Raw genomic sequence first — 22,347 nt, 5'->3', positions numbered from 1 at the left:
AACACTTATTAATTTATTACACAGTCATTTAGAAAACATTCACTAGAAGGAAGCAACTTAATATTATACACAAACACACTTCATTACCAAACCAATACGTTTCTGATTAAATTAGGCTCCCCTGAAATAGGAGCAAAATGGCATTTCCGTTACTTTGAATGGAAGTAAAGGGCACAAGTTAATAGAATAGATCACAGATACATTCTTGGGCAGTGCAAATAGTTTCAGTTAACTAGAGGACTCGATTCAGTTCAATAGGCCTAGGCCTAGGCCAAAGTCAATGAGCTAGTGTCTTGGATAGGAAAGCGCAGTTCTTGTAGTAAACGGTAAAGACTTTGCCAAAGTTCTCAAAAGTAGTTGGTACGAAAAAGAATCATATGTTGGGTCACAAGCTGATTAGGCCTGCAACTTGGAAAAGTTTCACAAACCTTCACCGCGAGAGGTAAGTTCTCTCAATCGGGTTGGCACACTACCTTAATATGAAGAAAAAGATGCAGCTGAAGACGTTGGTTCCTGGCAGTTCCTGCAGATCTCGCTGTTCCTGAGCCTCAGTCGTGGGGACAAGGACGACGTCGGGGGACTCCTGGACTGTGCGGGGACTGGTCAATCAAGCTGGCAAATGGAAGATCTTCGGTTCGAGTAGCTGTATTCAAGCACACAAGCTGGTGTCCTTCTCCCCCCCCCGTTAAACCTAACCAGCTCAGAGAATGGTATCTAGGTGGCTTACGAGTTGATTGGTCCCACCAACTCAGAGGAAGAAGTCGTCCTTGAAGGGGCATCTCTGTCGAGATGAACTTGGCAATTCGGAACTGCAGCAGGGCTTCACCGGGCAAACCGACGGTCCAGGAGTTGCAGCAGTTGTCCTCTTCCAGCTTATCTTCGGTTCTTACGTTCAAGTGGTCGACTCCGCTTTCCAGTCCAATGGTCTCCCCTTTTTAAATAGTTTTCTCCCTTTCATTCCAGCCTAGCTGTCACTCATCCAGCAGGGTGGCTGTCCTTGCCGGACAGTCAGCCAGCCAATCATGCCAGAGTGCATTTGGGTCTCCTAGGAGACTAAGCACAGGGAGTTCTGGGCGCCTCCCTCACTGCCTGCCCACCCCAGACACTCAGGCACCAGAGGTGGTCTTCAGTCCTGAAGCCTGCCAAAGGCGTACGAACAAAGGGACCAAACCTGGTTTGGCGTGCAGAGACAAACTCTAGAAGGACCTTTCCAAAAAGAAACGGCAAAAAAAGAAGACCAGGCCCTGTTTAAACAAAAGGGCTTAAGGCGCCATCTTGAAAAACATGGCTCCCACGATTTTTAGCTACCAGTGTTCGCGGTCGGGAAAAATCATGGTAGTTTGTTGTAAAACCACTGCCACCAGCCATTTCAATAGGAAAGGGTAGCATTTGACTGCTACATGAGTATTTAGACACAGGGTGGAGAGGAGGTCCCAAGCCCGACCTGCACTCAAATCACCCATTCTGAAGTGCCAGGAACTTTCACCCGAAGTATGTGACGTATGATGAGCAAATTAAACCAGCAGAGAGCTGCAGTGGGGCTCTGACCGGTACTTACTGACAGCACCTATTGAAGTACCTGTACTTAAGAAACCTTGGACCATAAGGTACCCATTGAGAAAACCATATCGACAAGTGAGACAAACTGACAGTTGTCAAAAAAACAATGCCTGAAGAAGCCAAGAAAGTCCTAAAGGAAGACGAATGGCGATGTCGCAAGAACCTGGACTCTCTCTCATATAGAAGATATGACAACCTGCGAATGACGAAAAGAGACGAAACACCATAGATAAGTGACATCCTGCCTTATGCCATAAATCTGATGAAGATATTCAGCCAGTTTACACATGTACATATGCTTGGAACTGCAAGAAAGCTGAGAAAATTGTGCAGCTTGCTATGCTTAGTAGAAAGATAGTGCGGCACGCGCCACCTATACATATCTACCTCAAAATGGAGCATGTTATATAAGTATACTTCCACTGTGCAGAAGAGCAGAATCAACCAAACGTTACTAAAGGCTGCTGGAGAAGAGCCCCTCAACACGAGAATCGAAAGCTAAAAGACAAGAAACGAAACTCGGGCGCATGCAACCCGTACCAAGAAGCCAAGGTCGCATCGGCTGACATAGACGAACCATAGATACGATTTATGAAGCAAAGAGCTGAGTATCCTGTTCAAAGAAGTCATAAGCAGCAGAAGGCAGGTGGTGGGCAGAAAGCTAAATCAAATACAAAAATTGCATGGAAAATGAGACTATTTCAGTGTGTAAATCACGTGACCTCCCAAACAAGAAGAGTTGGGGCCTTCACACCTACACGCGGCCTTGTGCCATGCACAGATATCTGAACTCTTCCCAACAGAGCTGCACCAGGCCAACCAACAAGAAATAATTGACACATTGCCATTGTGGAGGTGCTTGATGGTGGCAATGGTTGGGGGAAGGCTGGGAGAGCGGCCGAGCACCCTGCATCTGGCCGACCATTCTGCACGCTGCTTAGCCAGTGGAAAAGTACAAGGGGACTTTGTGCCAACCCAATCATAATGGACCAAGTAATCTAAGATCCTATAATTTGTAGAACTAATGGGATGTCATACATTTAGTGACGTCCACAATATCTATTCTGAAGGAAGGGCTTAGATCTGATTACCCAATCCGGTCACCCCGTTACCATATACAGATATAGTACCTATAGTAAAGTTACCTTCCTATAACCAATAGAATTGCATGCAACATTTTAAGCATTACATGTCAGTGATGACAAGTTTTTAGAATAAAAGATGTGTTTTCTATGAGGTTCGTTGGAGTTTAAGCGAGAAGGAAGATCGAGCGGTTGCTGATGTTCACTGAACTCACCGTTTTTTGTACTTGTCATTAAATGGACTCCCTTTGCCAAACCATTGAGTTGTCATTATTGATTCGATGCTAGAGTACTAATCTGCATCCCCATCCATCTCACGGGTGCTGCTGCCTCATCTTAAAGTGCTATTGGGCAACCCCCAGCTTTATGGGCCGGTGGGGGTCCTGGTGCACAAGGGGATACTATGTACCCATTGTAAGATGGTGTGTGCTGGGTCTAGGAATTTGGAAAGACTAGTAAAGTAAATTTCACTTTACATTCTCTGGGAAACAGTAGTTTATCCCATAGAAGGTATTTAAACCTTTTGGAAGTCTAAAAGACATCCCTGTGTCACTGCACTGAGGGTGCTGTGTGGCACACAAGAACAGATGATTCCTACGGAGTTGTCTTAAACTCCATAACAAAATAAATAAACACAGAAAACAAACAGAATTGAAAAGTTCAAAGCCCCAAAGTTTAGCAAAGGAGCTGGAGGGCTCTACGGTAGAGGGAATTATCACATTTATGAGAATTCTCCCTGACAGGAGGCAGATTTGTTATTTTTTTTTAAAGTGAGCATTTGTATTACATGATGTTTACATGTGTCCATGTTGTACTGCATGTATTTCGTGTGCGTTTATAGTATGGGAAGGCGGACACTGTACGGATCAGCTAAGTTGTGGAACGAAACACTGTCCACATGTACTGTACATTATAGTACATTTTGTGTGCCATGGAGGGGTGCTTGAAACAGAGAATGGGTTTGTTGAATGATTACCTCAGTTCTTGGGAGCAACGTTTGAAATGCCCTGGGCCAGGTGAAAAAGCTCTACCTAAAATGTAGAAAAAATACCACTACTTTCCCGCCACTGGATCTGCAACCTGCGGCTCTTTTGATATTTTACACTACAAATGCCATTATCCCTCACCATTGACGGTGATGTGATATAATAGGTTATTTATAACGCGCTTAATACCCAGAGATTTCTAAGCACGGACCGAGGGATCGAACCTGTGTTGCTCTGTGTTGCCTTGCTTCCAAGGCGAGCATGTTGTCCCTGAGCTATCCTCTCCAGACTAGTGCTGACTAGTAGTTGAGAGTTGTAGTCCCAAAGATCGCAGAGGGTGCCCTCTAGCGGTCTCTTAAATCTGCAGGATTTCTCTGCGAAACGACGCACGCGAGTAGTTACTAGCCCGTAAGGGGTGCAAGCGGCGACCATCGGAAAATCCTCCATCTCTCATGACTTGTATATTTACAAGTCCTAATTCCTAAAGGAGAACATCAAAGCTTTAAGAACACCTGTCCCAGCTCTATATGCGCTCTACTCTACTCCCAGGCCAGGTTCCAACACACAGTGACACACAGTGGTTACTATGAGATTTGGGTGGAATTACATTGGATGGCAATGCTTGTTTCTAGACACTACTGGAAGAAGGTTCTGTAGCTGTCCAATAACCTATTGGAAGACCGATTTGGAAACGGCCAGGTGGAATTGCCAACAGGTGAGGTTGGTTGGGTGCCAAGTGCTGAGGTCTGCAACCTTTAGCTGCTTTACACTACAACTCCCATCAGGCCATGCCAGCGCGAGTGGTGAGGGATGATGGGACTTTTCCTCCAAAACACCTGGAGAGCTGTAGGGTGCAGGCCCCTTGCCTAGTTGACACATTGGATGGAATTTAAGTACCACTGATTGTTCAAAACATTGAAAGAGTAGGCAATTTTAATCCAAGAGTTAAACCAGTCCCTTATTAAACTGTAATGCCCTGAATTAATTCATGCAGAAAGATAATTGCTTTACAGAACTCAGCCTTTCTAGGCCTTGATTTTGATACTGGACTTGCTAAATGACTGTGGGACATGTGCAGTTTACCTTAGACATAGCTCACTTTTGCATGCCCGCCCTCGCAACCTTCTTGCACAGTTCCTGAGCATGCATGCATGCATCATCGAAAGACCTGCAAATAACTACTTGGTATGCACATGTATTGCAACCAGAATTTTACCCTTAGATTCTATCTTCCCAGGGCATGGTTTTGCAATCTTAAGCGCTGGTTGTTTTGCACTACGACTCCCATGATCCTTCACCATTGACTATGCTGGATTGGAGTGGTTGGTTTTGTAGTCCAAAACATCTGGCGAGCCAAAGGTTGCAGACCCCGGCCCTAGGGCCACTGTCTCCATTTTATAAGAATACCAATGCACTGCCTTCACAATAAAATAATTAGACGTAAGCCTTAATTATTAGCATTTCAGTAGACAACACACCAACCAGAGAAGACCGTTATTCGCGTTTGCAAAGCAGAATGGTACGTTTCGATAGATGTGACTGCTTCCTGTGCTGTGCTGAACGGGAAATCTAGAATTTCCTTTCGTGGGGACTTCCTGGCTAGCCACCTCCTGCACACACTCATTAGGCTATCTTTGAACACATGGGCTGTTTGGAATGTGGCCTGGAAGGGACCTGTTGTGGGGGCTGGGGGAGGGAGGGATTGCACGCAGAGTTACTAGCATCGAGGCAGCTCGGAAGGGATGTGAACACTTTTGCAGCACTCTGGGAGCACGGATAGCTTTGCATCACGCCCCTAGCTAAGGAAGCCAAGCTGTTTGGGCACACGGTCAAATTATCTAGCATGTGTAGCTATGTAATCATTTTTAAAGTGGCCTCATATTGCATATTTTCATCAAGCCCAACCCTTTTTCTATGTGGAAATAAAATGGGTTACCACACAGAAAAGGATCAGGGTGCAGGCCAGTCCACCACTGCACAGGGTGCAGAGACCTCCTGGGAACTCTCCAGAGTTCACTATAGGCCAGTCCACCCCTGGAAATGGGGGGCAGTGGAGGGGAATGCTAGTGGGAGAAACAGAGGGGATGGGAGCCTGAAGGAGAGGCTACTGGGGCAAGAGTGACAGACAAAATGGTGACCAGGGAGGAAGAATGCGATTACCCAAAGATGCCACCTGCATTCCTGGCCCCACCTGATTGGCTGGCTACTCTCTCCGGGTGCTAATGTGGAAGAATTCAATATCCCAGGCCTGGAGGGTCAGTCGGCTCCACTAGAATATGGAGTCTTCTTACAGGAGCTATAGAGAAGTTATACCAAGATATAAGATGTATGGTTGCAGGGTTTGGGTATGTTTGGCCGTCTGAGAACTTATCGCGGCAAACTGACCAAAATGAATCAGCCTGCATGCAATCAGTTCTCAGAGGCTGAAACACAATCTAACCAAGCCCCCCAAACCCCTTCCCCTCCCCCACTCGCCTGATTCCCGTCCCCTGGCCACTTCTTCAGCCCTGCAGTGTTCAATCTGTCCCTCTAACGCGGGTCGGCTCCGAAGCCGCAGGGTCCTTTTTTTCATTGTCTGTCCTCCGTCTCCAATATCGAGGAAACGGGGGGACACCCCTGCAACCCCGCAGGCCAAAACACACCGAACATGGGGAGCGTGGGACACCCCCGCAACCCCTGCTCCACATGTTCGGTTTGTATTAGCCAATTTGAACGAATATATTCGGTCAAATGGTACAGGCCAAATTCAGTCAAATGTGCCATTCGGTTAAATAGACTAATACCTGGTTGCTGGGCTTCAAAGAGAACGGTCTGCGGAGTCCATGCCCATATTTTATGGATGGTGCCTGGGAATTATTGACGAGAAGAGGGGAAAAGTAGCTTAGAGTCCTGCAACCAAGTGACGCGGAGTCCATTTTATAATCCAAGCCCTTCACTACATCATTGAGCGCACTAAGCAATGTCCAGAGAATGCAGAAGCCAAGACATGGAATTCTGAATGTTGCCCACATGGTGGGCATTGCAGGGTCCTAGTGAAAGAACCAGCAAACTCAAGAATTACTCCCTCTGAGAAGGGCCTGGGTGGCCATTTTGAAACACTATATGCACACAGACCCCCTTGGGTACCTCCTTGGCTCCCAGCTGCTATCCCCTGAGAGAGGGGAGTCCCTCAGAGAGGGGCGGGCATCAAATAAAGCCGTCTTTACAAATAATCTTGGAGGTGGGTTATAACACTATTGTGAGTGTTAAGCGGATTCAATAGAAATGAAAACGCATTACTGCAAAATAGACGCGGTAGTACTTTTTTTTTAAAAGGAAAAAAATAGTTTAAACACTTAATGGTTCTTGGTGCTGCATATTTTTATTTTATCTAAGTTTAGCCTATTACCCGACACATGTTTTGCACAACATATAGCCCCTTTTCAAGAGTACGATTTTAATAGGTATGCTACAAACGGAAAGTTACCAGCCTCACGGCTCGGAGATGTTGTAATGGACTGATCGTTCATTGCAGGGGTCTGCACCCTGCGGCTCTCCAGATATTTTTTATTTAGACTACAACTTCCATGATCACTCATCATTGCCTTTGCTGGCTTGGTCTGATGGGAGTTGTAGTCCAAAACAACTGGCGAGCATAAGGTTTCAGAGTTCTGGTCTAGTGTTGATCTTTTCTTAAAGATATGTGGCAAAATGCTTTAAATAGTGTGAGAAACCTGATGTATTATCTAACCTAATCCCCCAGGAGCTTCCATTCAGGTGGCCAGAGAAGGGCCATCGCTTTTGGATCCCGACCCTGGGGGCGGACAAGCGAGGGGGCATCACCTGAGTGGAGGGTCTCTGGGGATTGGGAACAGAATACCTGAGGGCGAGACATGGAATCCCTCCTTTCCCAACTATACATCACCCCACTCTTCCCTCAGCCTTACTGTGATATTACCAGGCCTGTCCTGTGCCCCCACTCCCCATTCCAACACCTACTGAGACGAGGAAGGGGCGTCCAAGGGTAAGAAAGATTACCAATGCGGAAATTCCCTATAGTACTGTGAGGAGGAAGATGAATGGAGAGGCTTACTACACCACACTAGCAGCACGTCCCTTTAATGAGGTCAGGCAGAGTCAGGCACTTTACAGCAACTATGCCCACCAGACTTTCATTGAACACAAACCAAAGTATAAAAGGTGGAGTTTTGCCAGCGAAAGTGAGTGAGCCATGGGTGCTGAACGAGCCCTGGGAGCTGGAAGCCAGGAAGCTGCAGCAACGAGATCCAGAGGTATCCATAGGAGAGTGGGACACCGAGACGCCGACCCAGTGTTTTGCGATGGTTGCAGTGAGCCATGTCTCCAGGAAGCCGGATAGGGGTGTGTGGAGTCCTGCTGCCCGTGTCCGTGTCCAGGCAGCTGCTCATTCCCCTGGGAGGAATCCAGGTCCCAGGGGTACCTGAGGGGCAGGTGGTGAGACCCTGACCTCAGCATTGTAGCAGGCAAGCTTTCCCGACAGCATTGCACTAATAAATGAGTTTGAGTCTTAAGAAACCTGGTGCGCGTGTGAGTCTGGGGCGGGAGAATGAACGGAAAGGACATAAGTTAAGGCGTGCGAGCGGCACGAAGAGCAAAAGAAAGAGATTGCGAGTGCCACGAAAAGCGCCAGGAGAGAGAAAGAAAGTATGCACGCAGTATAAGAAAGAAAAGAAACGGAATTAAACAAAATACGAGGGGAACAAAAAGTACCATGTACTCGAGACACAACAGCAGCTAACGTAAAGCAGTGGAAGAGCGAAAGAAGAGGAGGGGACTGAATATTGGCGTGGTTGCGCGTAGGGGAAAGCAAAGCTAGGCGTTCTCGAAAGTCTCTGATATAGACCCATTGTTGAAAGGATACAAACGGCGCCACTTGAGAGGAGGTGGAAAAGGGGGAGCTACACTGAAGTGAAGTGGCAGCAAAATCTCCAATATGTTGTGAAAAGCTGTTTGAATTTGAAAGAAGGAATTGTGTTTTGAACAGTGTACCTTGAAAAGCTGAACTTTTGTGTAGTTTTTATGAACCTTTAAAACCAGAGGGGCCTAAGCTTGGGGCAGGAAGCCCTGAGAGGCCGAAAGGAAATGTGAAAATTAAGAATATTGGGGAAGGAAGTCCAAGCGAACCTAGGAACATTTGTGAACTAATTTGTTTTGAAGCTACAGGGAGCTTGCCTAGAAGGTTCCAAGGGCAATTTTAAGTTGAACTATTTTTGAACTGGCAAAGGTGAACCTGACGTGAAGGCCACGAAACCAGCCTCGTTTTATACTTATTTTTGGAACACAAATTTTCTTTTTAAGAAAACCCTGCACAGCATTTGTTTCAAGAGTGAGGGCAAGCATTGGGACTGATGGACCTTGAGTATTCTTAGAAACATCGGTTGAGGTGAAACCCAAAATAGAGAGGGCAAGATAGGGAGTACACCAACCGTCAGTGTTTTAAATAAAGGTTTTCAAACTGTTATCTTGTGTGTCTGTGTCTCTCTTGACAGCATGCCTGTCTCACAATAGCTATTCACTTAGCTACCTATCCACATTCTTTGCTTAAAGCAGAGTGGGACTTCAAGGCCATCTTCTTGACCATCTGCAGCCGCTCCCTGGTCTTCTGATGGTCTTACTTTGGTGTCTTTTTTAGAGCCTCCTTTAAGATTGGTTCCTGTATAATTTCAGTACTAGCCTTTGCCATCTTTTGGGAAGGAGGAGAGTGGAGTTGGGAGGAGAGGGGGAAGGGAGGGAGTAGTGTTCTCCCCACCTATGGACATATTTTGAAAAAAGGACAAACCTTGTATTTTAAAGGGAAAGTGGCAATTGTACGAGCTATACTGCTTTTGAAGGAGCCTACCGCAGTCTTCCGGAGAGATTGTCCCTCTTCGGTTTAAGTATATCCCTGTGCTGGTCAGAAGCATGTTTTTTTTTTTTTTTTGCCCTCCATAAACGCAGATATGGGGCAGATGCCTGAAAGTATCCAAATGCCACAGTGGGCCTGGTGCCCTATATCTTGGTCAAGAAGTGCCCGGCATGCATCTTCTGACAGCAATGTTCAATGCTATGCCCCTAGAACGGCAACCTAGCCATGCCATGTAACACCCCATGAACTTTTGAGTGCTATATAATAACGATATTGTGAGGATTGCTGATATTGTATGCCAGGGTGCTGCTATTCTATATATGCCACTGTGCTGCTATCCAATGTATGCCACTGTCCTATCTGTGCCAGGGTGCTGCCGTCGAATATCTGGGGTCTGTAGAACGATTCCAAGGTGGCGCTCAGTTATTTTACGTAAAGAAAGTCTCAGTGCTGCAAAAATGCGCAAGTGGCAATTTTGAAGTACTTGACTCATACCAGGCATCGATGATCAATTGGGATTGTGTTTTGTTTTTTTTTGTTTTTGTTTTTTGCCCCAGTGAGCTGCCCAAGTCTTTACCTTGTGTAACTATTACTACTTCCGATGTTCCTTATGCTCTGACCAGTTAACCCTTTAATTGTAAAGGCTCATTACTTGCCCCCGCCTACCGCCCTGCACTACACTTTATTCCTCCAGCTTACCTTGGCTCTGTGCTTTGGTCCAATCCCCTGCATAGTTATGTTGATTTATACCGAGCACCGCTGCCACCCAGGGACAGTCTCCAGGTGCTCGCTTGGCTCTGCAATAGAGGCGGGTGGGCAAGTCAGTGAGGATAGGATGAGAGTATGGGTTCAGATCCAGGAGGAACTGGTGTCTGTGATCGTTGGTTTGCAAGTTAGGAGTTGATGCGGGACGCGCCATGCGTTGGAACCGTATGGTTGAGATTCAGTGCCTCGGATGTGTGATAGTGTTTGTGTTGGTGTTATTGTGATGTTGTGGTTGGGAGCACTGGTTAGATTGTGTCCATAAGTGGCCAGAGTTGCGGATGGCTGTATCTGTAAGACTATTTGCTGTTGTTCTATGGACTATGTGGGGTGGTTGACTCTAGGTGTGCTTCCAGCATCTCGGAGATGCTGGGTGTGAACATAGAATTGATTCTTGGGGTGTTTATGTGTAGTGTGGCTAGCCCAAGGTCTGCAGTAGTGGCGTTGGTTATGTTGGTGCTGCAGGAAGGGGAAGTGGGTCAGTAAGTCTGTTGGAGCCTCTGGTGTGATTCTTTGGTTGCCGTTTGATGGTATAAAGCTAGGTTCTCGTTGTGGTTTGTCGGCCCATCTCACCTCCTCTTTAGTTGTTTATCTGAGATGTTATTGCTGCCAGTGTCCCTTTGTGGTTGTCCATCGGACAGACCCCAAATAAAGAACGCTACAGGGCTGATCATTTCTGATGGTTCTGTGCTCAGTGATGATTGTGGTACTTCTTGCTCAAGCCAATCGTTGTTTTCTGTTGCTCCGGGGAGGAAGTGAAGGGTCGCTAATTTTGTCACTTGAATATCCCCATTCTGCAAATTGTGGCATTCATCTTCGCCAAAGTTATCCAAGTTCACTGTTCAACTATGACTATAGCCCAACACAATTATGCCTATTGTGTGGCTCGACCATGGCAGTCGTGCCGGTAGTGTTGCCCAACAGCCTGTGGTGCTGCTCAAGCGTGCCTTAGATGCTTTCCAGTGGTGCCTGTGCTTCTTTTCATTAGTGCCTTGTGGGTCTGCCTCCAATGTTTAGTGACATGTTACCCTCTTACTACTCACTCCCTACTCCTGTTAATTGGGCGAAATCCTTTGTGCATAATGGGAGTGACGTGTAGTTGTAGGGAATCCTGCGTCTAACCTTTAGTGGCGTGTTCTCCGGTGATGATAAAGGGACGGGCTCTCTGACTCCTCACCCTGCCTACCTGCACTGCTATCTCAGGAGCCCACTTCTGACATTACTTTTAGGGGTGTGGGGGTGGTTTAAGGGGGTGTTATCGACACCTTGCTTCAGGGGAGCCCGTATGAAGCTGCTCTGATATCCGGGTATGATTTGACCTGACCTGACAGTATAGTATAGTAGGGTAGCACAAAGGTCTTTTTAGAATTTTGTTGACTATGTGACCATGATTGATGGATGCTGGTCAAGTCCGTGTGGTGGGCAGTGACCTTGACTGCCCCACCCCATTTAGTCAAATGGAAACTGATGAAGGATTCGGATTTTTGTTCAGACAAATTTAGGGCAGAACTGAGTATGTTCTGTTACTGTTGAATAAAATCAATTCAACCACAGACCTAATGAATCAATTTCTTTGCTTTAGATCACTCTATATATAATAGGTTATTTATAACGCGCTTAATACCCAGAGGTTTCTAAGCAGGACCCGGGGATTGAACCTGCGTTGCTCAGCGTCATCTTGCTTCTAAGGCGAGCACGTTGCCCCTGAGCTATCCTGCCGAGATGCAGTTCTTTGGATATGCTAGTAGAGATTCTGTAAGTTGTCCCATGTCTGGCTTGAATATCTTGCATAATTGGTGGTATCCCAAATAGCTTCGCCATCATTACTCCGCTGGAATCTTGTCCAAGAAAATTGGCGCATTGCGCCCCCGGCCGTGATCAATAAAACCTTGTATGCTTCTTACTGCATACGTACTTTTATCAAATATGATGATTGAAACCTGGTGTTTGGTAATACAAATAATGTTACTCATGGTTATGCCTTTTCTTTTCACAGGGGAGTTACCACTTTGAATATACGGAGTGCGACAGCTTCGGATCCAGGTGGAGAGTTGCGATTCCTAATTCTAGCCCGGCCTGCATTGGATTGCCCGATCCAGTCAAGGGGAAAGAATGCAGTACGTATCTCCTTTTTCTTTCAGTAAATCTACTTGGTTAAACTACAGAGGTCTTTGATCATGTGTAGAAGACTGCTAGAGGCTAGCTGACTCACACTTGCATTACACCCTTTTTGCACTTTTTCGCGTTTGCAATGCGAGCGTAGTATCCTTACAAGTAGTCTCAATGGGCTTGGCAGCGGGCATCATTGTTTCCTCCGATTAATTTTCTCCAAGTGCGGAAACGGTTGGCTTTCGTGCGCACATCATTTTCAATGTGCGCAAATAACGCGGTAAGCCACTTTGTGGATATTAATAATAATGTATTTCTTATACAGCGCTACACACCTGTAGGTCTCACAAAGTGGCACTCAATTTATTGACCTGAGAAGGATGAAAGGCTGCCGGCATCGAACCTGCCACAGCAGGATGCGCATAGATATAAGGGGTGAGCGCTTACCTCCCTGTGCATTCTGACCGGCTTATTTTCTTATTTGCTCCCTCTATTTACATAGCTACAGAATACGGAGCAAATATGAAATGTGCCTTTCCAGACAGTTTTATCATTTTACATGATTCTCTGAATTAGCCCCCTCCTGTCTGCATTGAGAGAATGGCCGCCGGCACTGCAGCGCCTGTTTTTCAGCGCAGTAAAGACGTGGGCTTCACGACTGCTCCACGTCATTTGTTGCACTCACCTTGAAATGTGGATATTGATTTCTGGTGTGGAGCATGTCAGATGTCCGCGCCACTTTGCTGATCAGATTGGAATCGGGCCCCCAGACTTCGAAGATCGGATCTGCCACAGTACTTTGCAAAAGTACTCCTGTGCAGAGAAAATGTGTGTGCATAAAAAAGCACTGACAGATTAGTATTATGCACAACAGGTTTAGTTGCGGCTATTCATTTGTCGACACTGCTCAGATACAACATAGAAAGCGTGTTATGCCATTGGAAAAAAACACCCGTCATCTGTGTACTGTGTTTCCGCCCTCAGGTGAGGTAAAGTTGTGGACTGCTCGCTTTCACAAGCATGTAAGGGCCAAAAGTGAGAGTACGGAGCTGTTAAAACATAAGAACAGAGGGCTAATGACCAACATGTCCCCAGGCATACACAAGTATCTGCTGTGGGCTGAATTTCCTGCAGACCGTGTCCTTCTAACCAGGCCACGGTTTGACTGTGTTCCACTGCTGTGGTGGCACCTCGGTCGGGGGAGGATGCTATCCGGTCTTGCCCTCTGTGTGTTGCTCCACCTGAGGATCATGCTTATTTGCTATTTTCCGGCTCCGCGTACGCGAAAGTGAGAATGTTTGGTGTTACGGCCCGTGCTGCATGAACTGGGTTTTCTGCCATATATCGGCCTGCCCTAATCTATTTATCATGGGTCGACTCGCCATATGTGGGTTGGTCCTTGTTGACCTGTTTGAAATTGGCACTTTATCTGAGGAAGCGTATGACAAGACGTGTGTTATGAAATGTGATATTATATGATTGTTAATTTGTTGGGATGAAAAACCTTATTGTTGGTTTTGCCAGTGATCTGTCAGAATTTATTTTTATTGTATTTGAAATGTATTCTGTATATCGTATTGTTTTTATAGAATGTGTGCATTTACAGAAATAAACATGACTTGATGATGATGATGATTACAAAAAACAAATATCACTTTTAATAGCTGATGTGGCTGCCAAAAATTCAGACAGGATACAATATTTGCAGATGGAATAATGGCACTAAAAGGAATGTGCCAGAAAATGGATATGTTAATGAATACAAACCAGAACAACATGCCTCTCAGAATTTAAGAAAGATAATGGCATCATAATAAGTGCACAACAGCATATGATGACCATGATTCCCATCCCTCTGTTTACCACCCACCTTACATTGTCCTGTGAACAGAGCTGTGACAACACCTGCTCAAAACCATAATTACAACTTAGAAGCATACACACCACTCGATTTTACTCCCTAAAAACAGGAAAATGTGCCCAACAAAAATGGGGAAACCATGAACATATAGGAGCATACCCCTGCTTCTGTGCACTTATCTCCACTGATATTTACGAATCGGTGACCAGCAGACCAATGGCATAGGGAGGAACGCTAATTATATTACTGCCTGATCTCAAGAGCAATTTTAAGGGGAGCAAATAAATAAGCATAAAGTATCCATATTGGAAAAGTGAATTACTTTTCTACTCCCTGAAAAATCATTTGATTCTAAGTAGGGAGTAAAAGCTTATCGGAGCCCTGCTTGTAACCCTGGCATAGGAAGTGAAAAGACAGGGCACAACATAATACATCCTATAGTTTTACCTATCCTTCCTCACCACAACCTAGACAAAATTCAACAAGAGTCAAACTGAGGTTTCGTATGGAGCCCCGTTGAAGAAAATCCCATATAGTTGCCTAATAAAGGCACTGCTCAGAGGTACAACAGTTTGAGTTCCTACTTTTCGAACAAGGGACACCGTTTCTGCAATTCACTGTCATCAGTTAAACAAGATGAGTGGGGATGCTAGGGGTACTAAACACAGAACACACGATTATATTGAAAACCTTCAGCAGCGGAGCATAGAAAGAAACATAAGGTGCAGTTTCCTAGACGGTTACTAGCATTTCCTATCCTTTAGCAAACACCCATTTCCTTTACTGTACTGCCAAAGTTGCTGATTTGTTCTTCATTCTCAAGAAGTGTACTTATGTGCCCTCTACCCCATCCCCCACACACCTTCTCTGTGCTCCTGTGCTGGCCTCCAATAAAAGTTGACAGAGCTCTGTAAAAATGGAAGGTTTGCAGCAGTTAATCTTTCACTGGGCTATTTACATACCCATCATACTTTGCAAGCAAAACATATTCAAGGCCTCAATATGATATCATGAGCAGTCATGTATCTGCATGTGCACAATTATGCAGTGCATACAAGATTGTTTGCAACATATCCCACCCTAATATTATTAGGTAGGAGTATATAAGTGCTCAGTGAAATCGTTTTTTGTAGAGCACAGATTTTCCGTATACTTGCTTATGTCTATGCCCAATGGGACTCTGAAAATGTTCAATGGATGCCATTTGTTGAAAAGGCCTTAAAGCTATCTGAATATATGGTGCCTTAATTCTATGTACGAGTAATGCAAGACATAGTCAATATACATTGGCCAAGTAAAAGATATTGCAATGTTTCTCTCCATTTGTATAGGGTAAAGTTACCAATGTCAAAGTAGGACACAGAGCTTGACATTTTCTTATGCAAAAGCCTTAGAGTACAGATTAATATTTGATTTTATAATGGGTTAACTTGCAAGGGCACCACTTCAAAGCACTTCTTTGGCATATATACTAAGAATATGAAGCCTGGGAGGAGGTTACACATCCTAGTAGCCTGCTTACTTACAGTGGGTATCCAATATTTGAGCTGGAAGTTGTGCTACTTATTGTGGGGGATGCTTTTGCAAAGGCACTATGAGTAACAGAAACTCTGATGCTTGAATGTTGTTCATATTACAGCAAACATAAAAAAGTGGATGTATGTACAAGTCTGGAAATCTTTCACAAGGCCAAGGTAGGCAGTGTCAAGGTTGCCCAGTAATGCCTAAATGCAGCCTGGGCCGGGAGTTAGAGTCATAGGATGTGTGGTAGAATCAAGTACAGGGGTAATGGGTGGGGAAGATTAGTTTATTTGTTTAATGTATGCAGGCATATCTTAGTTAAATAAATCTTCTGTTCATGGAGCCACTTTTTCATTATCGTTCTAATCTCTTGAAGGTGTTGTGAAGAGCCAGAAATGCGATGCAGACGCAGTAGATTCATGGTTTTGGTCAAATACGTTTATTAAAATAAAAGGGGTTTGGGGAAATGCCTCTGTCTCTATTCTAAGAGATGTTTCCCTACTCAAAACCAAAAGTATGGATCTGTCCAAGGTTAGGATGTCTAAAGCATTTGCTACTGTGTCATAGGTACGATTCTGGCCCTCACATCTAAGGAAAATAACTCTTAAGGTGAAAAGGGAAAAACTCTTTGGTTTTCAGTAGTGCATGCATTTTCAAAAAGGAAATGCATAACTTCCACACAACAGTCCAAAAGGACAGTGTTCCTTGTTCCAGAGGGTGGTTCCCTTTCCTTGGATTTCTCTTCATTTTTCCTTGTATTTCAAGAATGTCTGTTACACACAACCTCTTGGCTGTTAGTCCGCACATTACTCGGATACTTGGTGTACTCTCCTGCCCAGTTTCCACTTCCTGTGAATGTTTTCTCGCAGGCTTCTTGCTAATCCCGATATATCTTGATCAGGACTTTCTCGGGTACTATATAGTACACACTGTTCAACTTGACCATGCCTGATATACCTTTCCTGCCAAGGCGTTTGTCACTCAAATATACTTGCAATTTGCATCTGCCTGGTAAACTCTTCTGTCTGGGATTTCTCACATAGGTGTATTCTTGCACCTTTAATCTTCCTGGTATATTTTGATGCTTGGGCCTGTCTCTTTTATATATTCTTGCACCTTTCATTTGCCTGGTATACTCTCCTGCCAGAGCTTTCCTTATATGTTTGTAGCTTGCATGTATCTTGTATACAATTACAAACTTGATAGCCTCTTTTGTTTATTTGGTTCCATCTTAAATCCACCTGATTTACTCTTCTGTCAGGACTTTCCTTATATATGAACTGCGCACCGTTGCAGACTTTATAGTTTCTTATATCTGTACTGTCCTGTCTTGAATCCCCATGGTATACTATCCTACCAGGGTTTCTCCTATAGGTGTATTGCATACACTTAAAAACTTGGGAATCTTTTCTGTATATTTCTTTATGGCTCTTTTAGAGAATTTAATTTGGTCAGTCTTTCTTATTTGTTGTATTTGTTTGCGCTTGGCAGACTTGCTGCTACGCCCCGGTGTCCCCACTTCCCGTGGGTGCACTTAACCATTTTTTCCTGGAGTATGCCAGTTCTCCCATTGTTGGCGGCCTTCCGTTGTTCTGCCTTCTCTTGCTGCTTCCGTTTCCCAGCTTCACGTCCTCTTGCAGCTCCCACTTTTCTTCTCTGCATCTCTCCGGGCTTCGGTTCAATGGAGGCTGCATTGTAGTACTGGTGATCGCCCAGAAGATCTCTGTCCACTTCATCCATTCTTGCTGCCTACGTTCGCCTGCAGTTTTCTTTCCTTTCCCTTGTCGGAAAGCCGCTTTGCTCCACGGACATCACTTCTGTCCCACGGTTCCTCAGTCCATACTAAGGGAAGTTGCGTTTTCCAGCCAGCGATCCTTCATCAGTTGTTGTGTAGGTTTACATTTCCCTGCTTCAGGTCGGTTTCTGTAACAACTAGAGCGCAGCTTGCGCTCCTGGCCTCCATTAATCTTAATTACTCTGCTCATTTTCCTCATTACAGTGTTTTCCCACTCAGGAAAATGAAAGTCTTGGTACAGTGTTCTTAGTGATCTTGAAGGGCATGTCTGTCAAAGATGTTTAGTGTGCAGAATCTGGGAAGATGTCTTCAGTGCCTTTTCTTGGGTTGATGCAGGGAGGGATGACAATATGCCATTAGGGCATGGGAATGGATGGGGTATCCAACAAGGAAGGGGAATACCATGTCCTCTCTGATGTCATATCACCCCGCCCCTGAGGGTCGCCTCCCCCCAATGTGATCCTCCCTCATATAACCACCAACAGGGTCAGAATTAGTTAACTGCTTCTGTTCACTGGCCCGATATGTGTGATTTGAATGTGACAAAATTGTTGAGGGGGTTGGGGAGAGGCGGAATTGACCAAGGTCACTTTTGCTGTGAATACAATTTTGCTGTGGCCAGTGGCCAAATCTTGCAAAACCTTGACCTCCACACCCCCACGCTTCCCTTTTGCCTCTTCGTTTCATTCTGACCCTGCTACAGTGTTGGTTCCATCCCACTTACGCAGGTTGGATCCGACACGGCAGGGTCTGCTTTTCTCTTTAAAAAAAAAAATATATATTTTTGTTCCCTGCTTCCAGCCCTCAGAACGTGGGGGATACCCCAGCCACCCCTCAAGCAATCGCTCACTACTGAACACGGGGAGCTCCTGATGTTTGGTATTGATTACCCAATGTGTTCGAATTTAATTGAACAAATTGTAGTGGCCGAATTCGGCCAAAACTACCATACGATCAATTAAATTCGAACAAATTGGGCAATACCCCCTGGCCACAACGGGCGAGAAGTGATGACACCATCGGATTCATTACAGTGTATTCTGTTTTTAGGTTTTTAAAGTCAAGCTTGTTTAGTATGGTAATGTAAATGGGCTAGACCAGAATATCAAGACTAGTTACTATAATTTTGCTTCATTAAGAGAGAAACCAAATGTTGGGTAACAGCTGTGGCCTTTGCCCTTTTCATTCTTGAGAATGTGGGAATTATCTGTGTGGGCTGCTAAAACTCTTCTAAGGGGCACCCAGAGTGAACCTTGACGAGGCACATGTGCTCCCCTTAGAATAAACATTGGCAGGCATTGGTACTTCAAATCTCGAGTCGGTCGGTCAGAGTGCAGGCCCAACTTGACTCTACAAAACCTATGCCAATATTACTAATACGAAATGCCTGACCCTAAAATGGCTGCCTACCCCAGACAACTAATAGCAAAGTCATACAAAATTGCGGACACTAAAATGGCTGCCCCCAGACATCAGACGGTGCAGTCAAATACTGTTCGGGATCAGTATCTCCTTCCGTCTTGACAGAGCCCAACTCTACTGATCTGTGGCATTCAATTTGGCTCATGTCTAGGTGGTACTTAGTAAAGTACAGCCTGAATGAAGCAAAACTAAAAAGGGAACATGCGTGGGTATATTGAGAAATTAGTAACTGGTGATCAGCTTATAAAATGCCTTCTTTAAATAACACAGGAATATAACCTGTAAAACCCTACGTCTCAATATTACTTAATGTGATGATCTTTATTTTAAACGGTCACAGGAAATGAAACTCTTGAAGACGTAAAGCAGACCTTTATATTGGGCCTGTCTCTGAATCAATAACATGACTGTATTAGCTATAGATTAACCAATGATAGAAGCCCTGTGTCCACGTTCCAGTATTAGCGTCTGTTTCATGTCAAAATGTAAGGCTATGAAGCGGCCTTTGCCAACAAGGGCGGGGGAGGGGTATAGAAAACAAATATGCAGAAATACATTAATAGCAGCGTTTTGAGCATTAGGTTTTCAATTTGATAAGATGTTTTGCTAAAGAGCCATTTGCAGGGCCGGTGCAAGGATTTTTGCCCCCCTAGGCAAACTGTCAATTGCCCCCCCCCCCGCGATCTTTCCGGGTCCTAATCATTCTCAACCAACCGTCACCATTTTGTTACTGATTGCTGCAACCCGTTACATTACCTTCACCTAACACATTGCTCTCGTCTTCTGCTGTGTATGGATTCCAATGCACTTTCTTCACATTAAACTGCAAAAGCACTAGCATGTCGCTGGTACACTGTATCCAAGCAGGCTGGCTGCCCTGTGAAGGCTCTCGGATGCGGTTGTGTGTCAGCTGCACACATGCTCACAGCGGGTGATGGCAGGTTGAGAGATGGCCAGGAACAGCAACCGAGAGCTAACTGATTGTGCAGGGTTATTATTTAAAGGGACTCTTTCACAGTGCATGCAGCGTTCATGTCAGTGTGACACTTATTGTACACAGGGATGCACACAGCAGGCTTTGCTTGTATTGATGACTAAGGCTGGCTGGTAAAGTAAACACAGCGTGGCTTTCTTTTGTTTTGCTATCACTCAACTTAATCTCCACACTGAATCTGTTGGTTGTCTCCGTGACCAACAGTCTGGCTTTAGAGCATCCAGAGGCACAGAAATTGCTATTCTGAACACCCGTGAAGACCTGCTCTCAAATCTTGACTCTAACTCTCCCTCTGTCCTCATTCTTCACAACCTCTCTTCTGCTTTCGATATGGTAAACCACAACATCCTGATCATCCGTCTCCGTGAAACCCTGGGCATCACAGATCATGCCCTTGCGTTGTTCACCTCCTTTCTCTCTGACCCGTCCTCCCAGGTGGACCTTGGGCCCTTTCTCTCCTCTATTACTCTCTCTACTTGTGGTGTACCCCAGGGATCTAACCTATCCCCCTGGTTGGTTTTTCAATATCTACATGGCCCCCTTGGCACAGGATCTCTACCATGGCCTCTAACTTTCAGTGTCATGTGGATGACATGCAGCTCTCTTTCAGGCTTCCCTCTGCCGCCGCCTCCTCGCTCATTCCTGACTGTCTATCTGCAGTTCAGTCTTGGTTTGCTGCTAACGATCTTTTTCTTAATGCCAGTAAAACAGAGATCATACTCATTGGGACCCCTGCTCCCGCCTTCCCACTCTCACACTGGCCGACCTCCCTATGCCCTGTTCCCTCACCTACCAATGAAGCAAAATCTCTAGGGGTCATCTCTCCTTCTCCTTTCGCATCTCAGACATCCCTAAAAAGTCCCACTACCAACTGCACCTCCTGAGAGGTATTCTGCCTTTTCTCACTTTTCCCCAGAGACTCACCACCTCGCAAGCCCTGGTTCTCTGTAGGCTGGACTATTGCAACAGTCTCTCTCAATCTTCCTACCTCTACTCTCTGTCCTCTTCAACTCATCCAGAACAGGACCGCAAGACTTATCCTTGACCTCAAGCCCAGGGACTGCATCTCGCTGGCACTGAAATCCCTCCACTGGCTCCCTGTGGCGGCAAGGATCAAGTTCAAGACCCTCTGCATAATACCCATGGCTTTCTGGGGCCGGGGCCTGCACTATCTACAATGCTCTCTTCCTAAATATTCTCCCTCTAGAGTCCTCCACTTGTCCTCCTCCAACTCTGTGGGTGAACCACTATCAAAAACAGAGATTTGGGGGTAGATCTCTATCCTCTGCAGGTGCCTCCCTCAGGGAAGCCTCCCTGCGTCTCTTCGTCTTGAGCCAGAGCACCTTCAGTTCTGTGAACTCCTCAAGACCTTCCTCTTCTCTTCCTCCTTCTCTCTCCCTCTCCCCTGCTAACCTCTGTTCTTTTTCTCTCCACCCTCATTCTCCGCCCTAACTCTGTTCAGTTTTGCAGAGTGGTTGCCTGGTTCACCTCCAGAGCCTTAGAGGTCCCAGGCTGCCCCTCCAGTTTTCTGCACTTGCCTCTGGGCCACTGCACTATGTTCAGCATTACTGTACTTTCGAATCACGCTCCATGAGTGGGGCAACCTCTCTGCGCCCCTTCTCCCTAGCTTGGGCGCTACTGGAACACTTCATGCAATTGCACTAGGTGAAATGCCGTCAGCCTGAGTATGCGAGTTTTTCTGTCAATCACTCAGATACTTCAAGGCCTAAGGGTGAATACTGTATTTCTTTTTTCCCTTCCCACCTTGAATCGCTTTGTAGCACTCCACCTGTGTATAAATGAACAATAAAATAAGTAATAATAAATATATGAGTGTCATGATGTTTCCTTAAATAGGTTACCTTGCACTCCAGTACTAGAGGAAGTGTGATGAGCCGGCACTCATCACAGCCCCCAACTCCCCTTTCTTTTTTAAGCAACAGCTGTGTTTCAAAGTGACCTACTTGAGCAGAGCTGCGACTGAGCAGTAATGAACTGCACTTAAGCAAAACATTTGTTGCTGTTGGTGCAGCCTTACTGATGGGGCCGAGGCTGACTCTGAGATTACCTCGGAAGATATGGGGCTACTGGCTTGAGTAAAGCGAGCTCAAAGACATCCCAGGAGTGGATGCGTTTTCGGCAGGAAGTGGCTGGGAATTGCTGGCCATAGGGATTAGCATGGCCTTTGCTAGTCAATGGACTGCAAGCTGAAATGGGCACAGGTGTCCCATGAAGACAGATCGGGCAACTCGGCCCGCCCATGTTCCTCGCATTTGATGTAATCACTAAAACAATGTCTGAGAATCAGGAAGACTCCGCGACCTGCAGGGACACTGGGATTGCCTGCATTCCAGGGTCTCAGTAAACATCCTGTATTTATTCCACGTGGGGA

General features: G+C 45.6%; 1 protein-coding gene across 2 annotated transcripts in view; it reads left to right on the top strand.

The window, feature by feature from the left end:
• ELAPOR2 (endosome-lysosome associated apoptosis and autophagy regulator family member 2) overlaps positions 1-22,347 on the top strand; it is a 266,368-nt gene that overhangs the window by 55,239 nt on the left and 188,782 nt on the right. For both annotated transcript variants that reach the window (XM_069627825.1, XM_069627826.1), the window contains exon 2: positions 12,250-12,370. In XM_069627825.1, coding sequence (XP_069483926.1) covers positions 12,250-12,370 — 121 coding nt within the window. The remainder of the gene's footprint in view (positions 1-12,249; positions 12,371-22,347) is intronic.

This window comes from Ambystoma mexicanum, chromosome 12 (assembly GCF_040938575.1).
Source record: "Ambystoma mexicanum isolate Mex_15411 chromosome 12, UKY_AmexF1_1, whole genome shotgun sequence".
Classification (NCBI taxonomy): domain Eukaryota; kingdom Metazoa; phylum Chordata; class Amphibia; order Caudata; family Ambystomatidae; genus Ambystoma; species Ambystoma mexicanum.
This window is presented reverse-complemented; position numbering and strand designations above follow the sequence as displayed.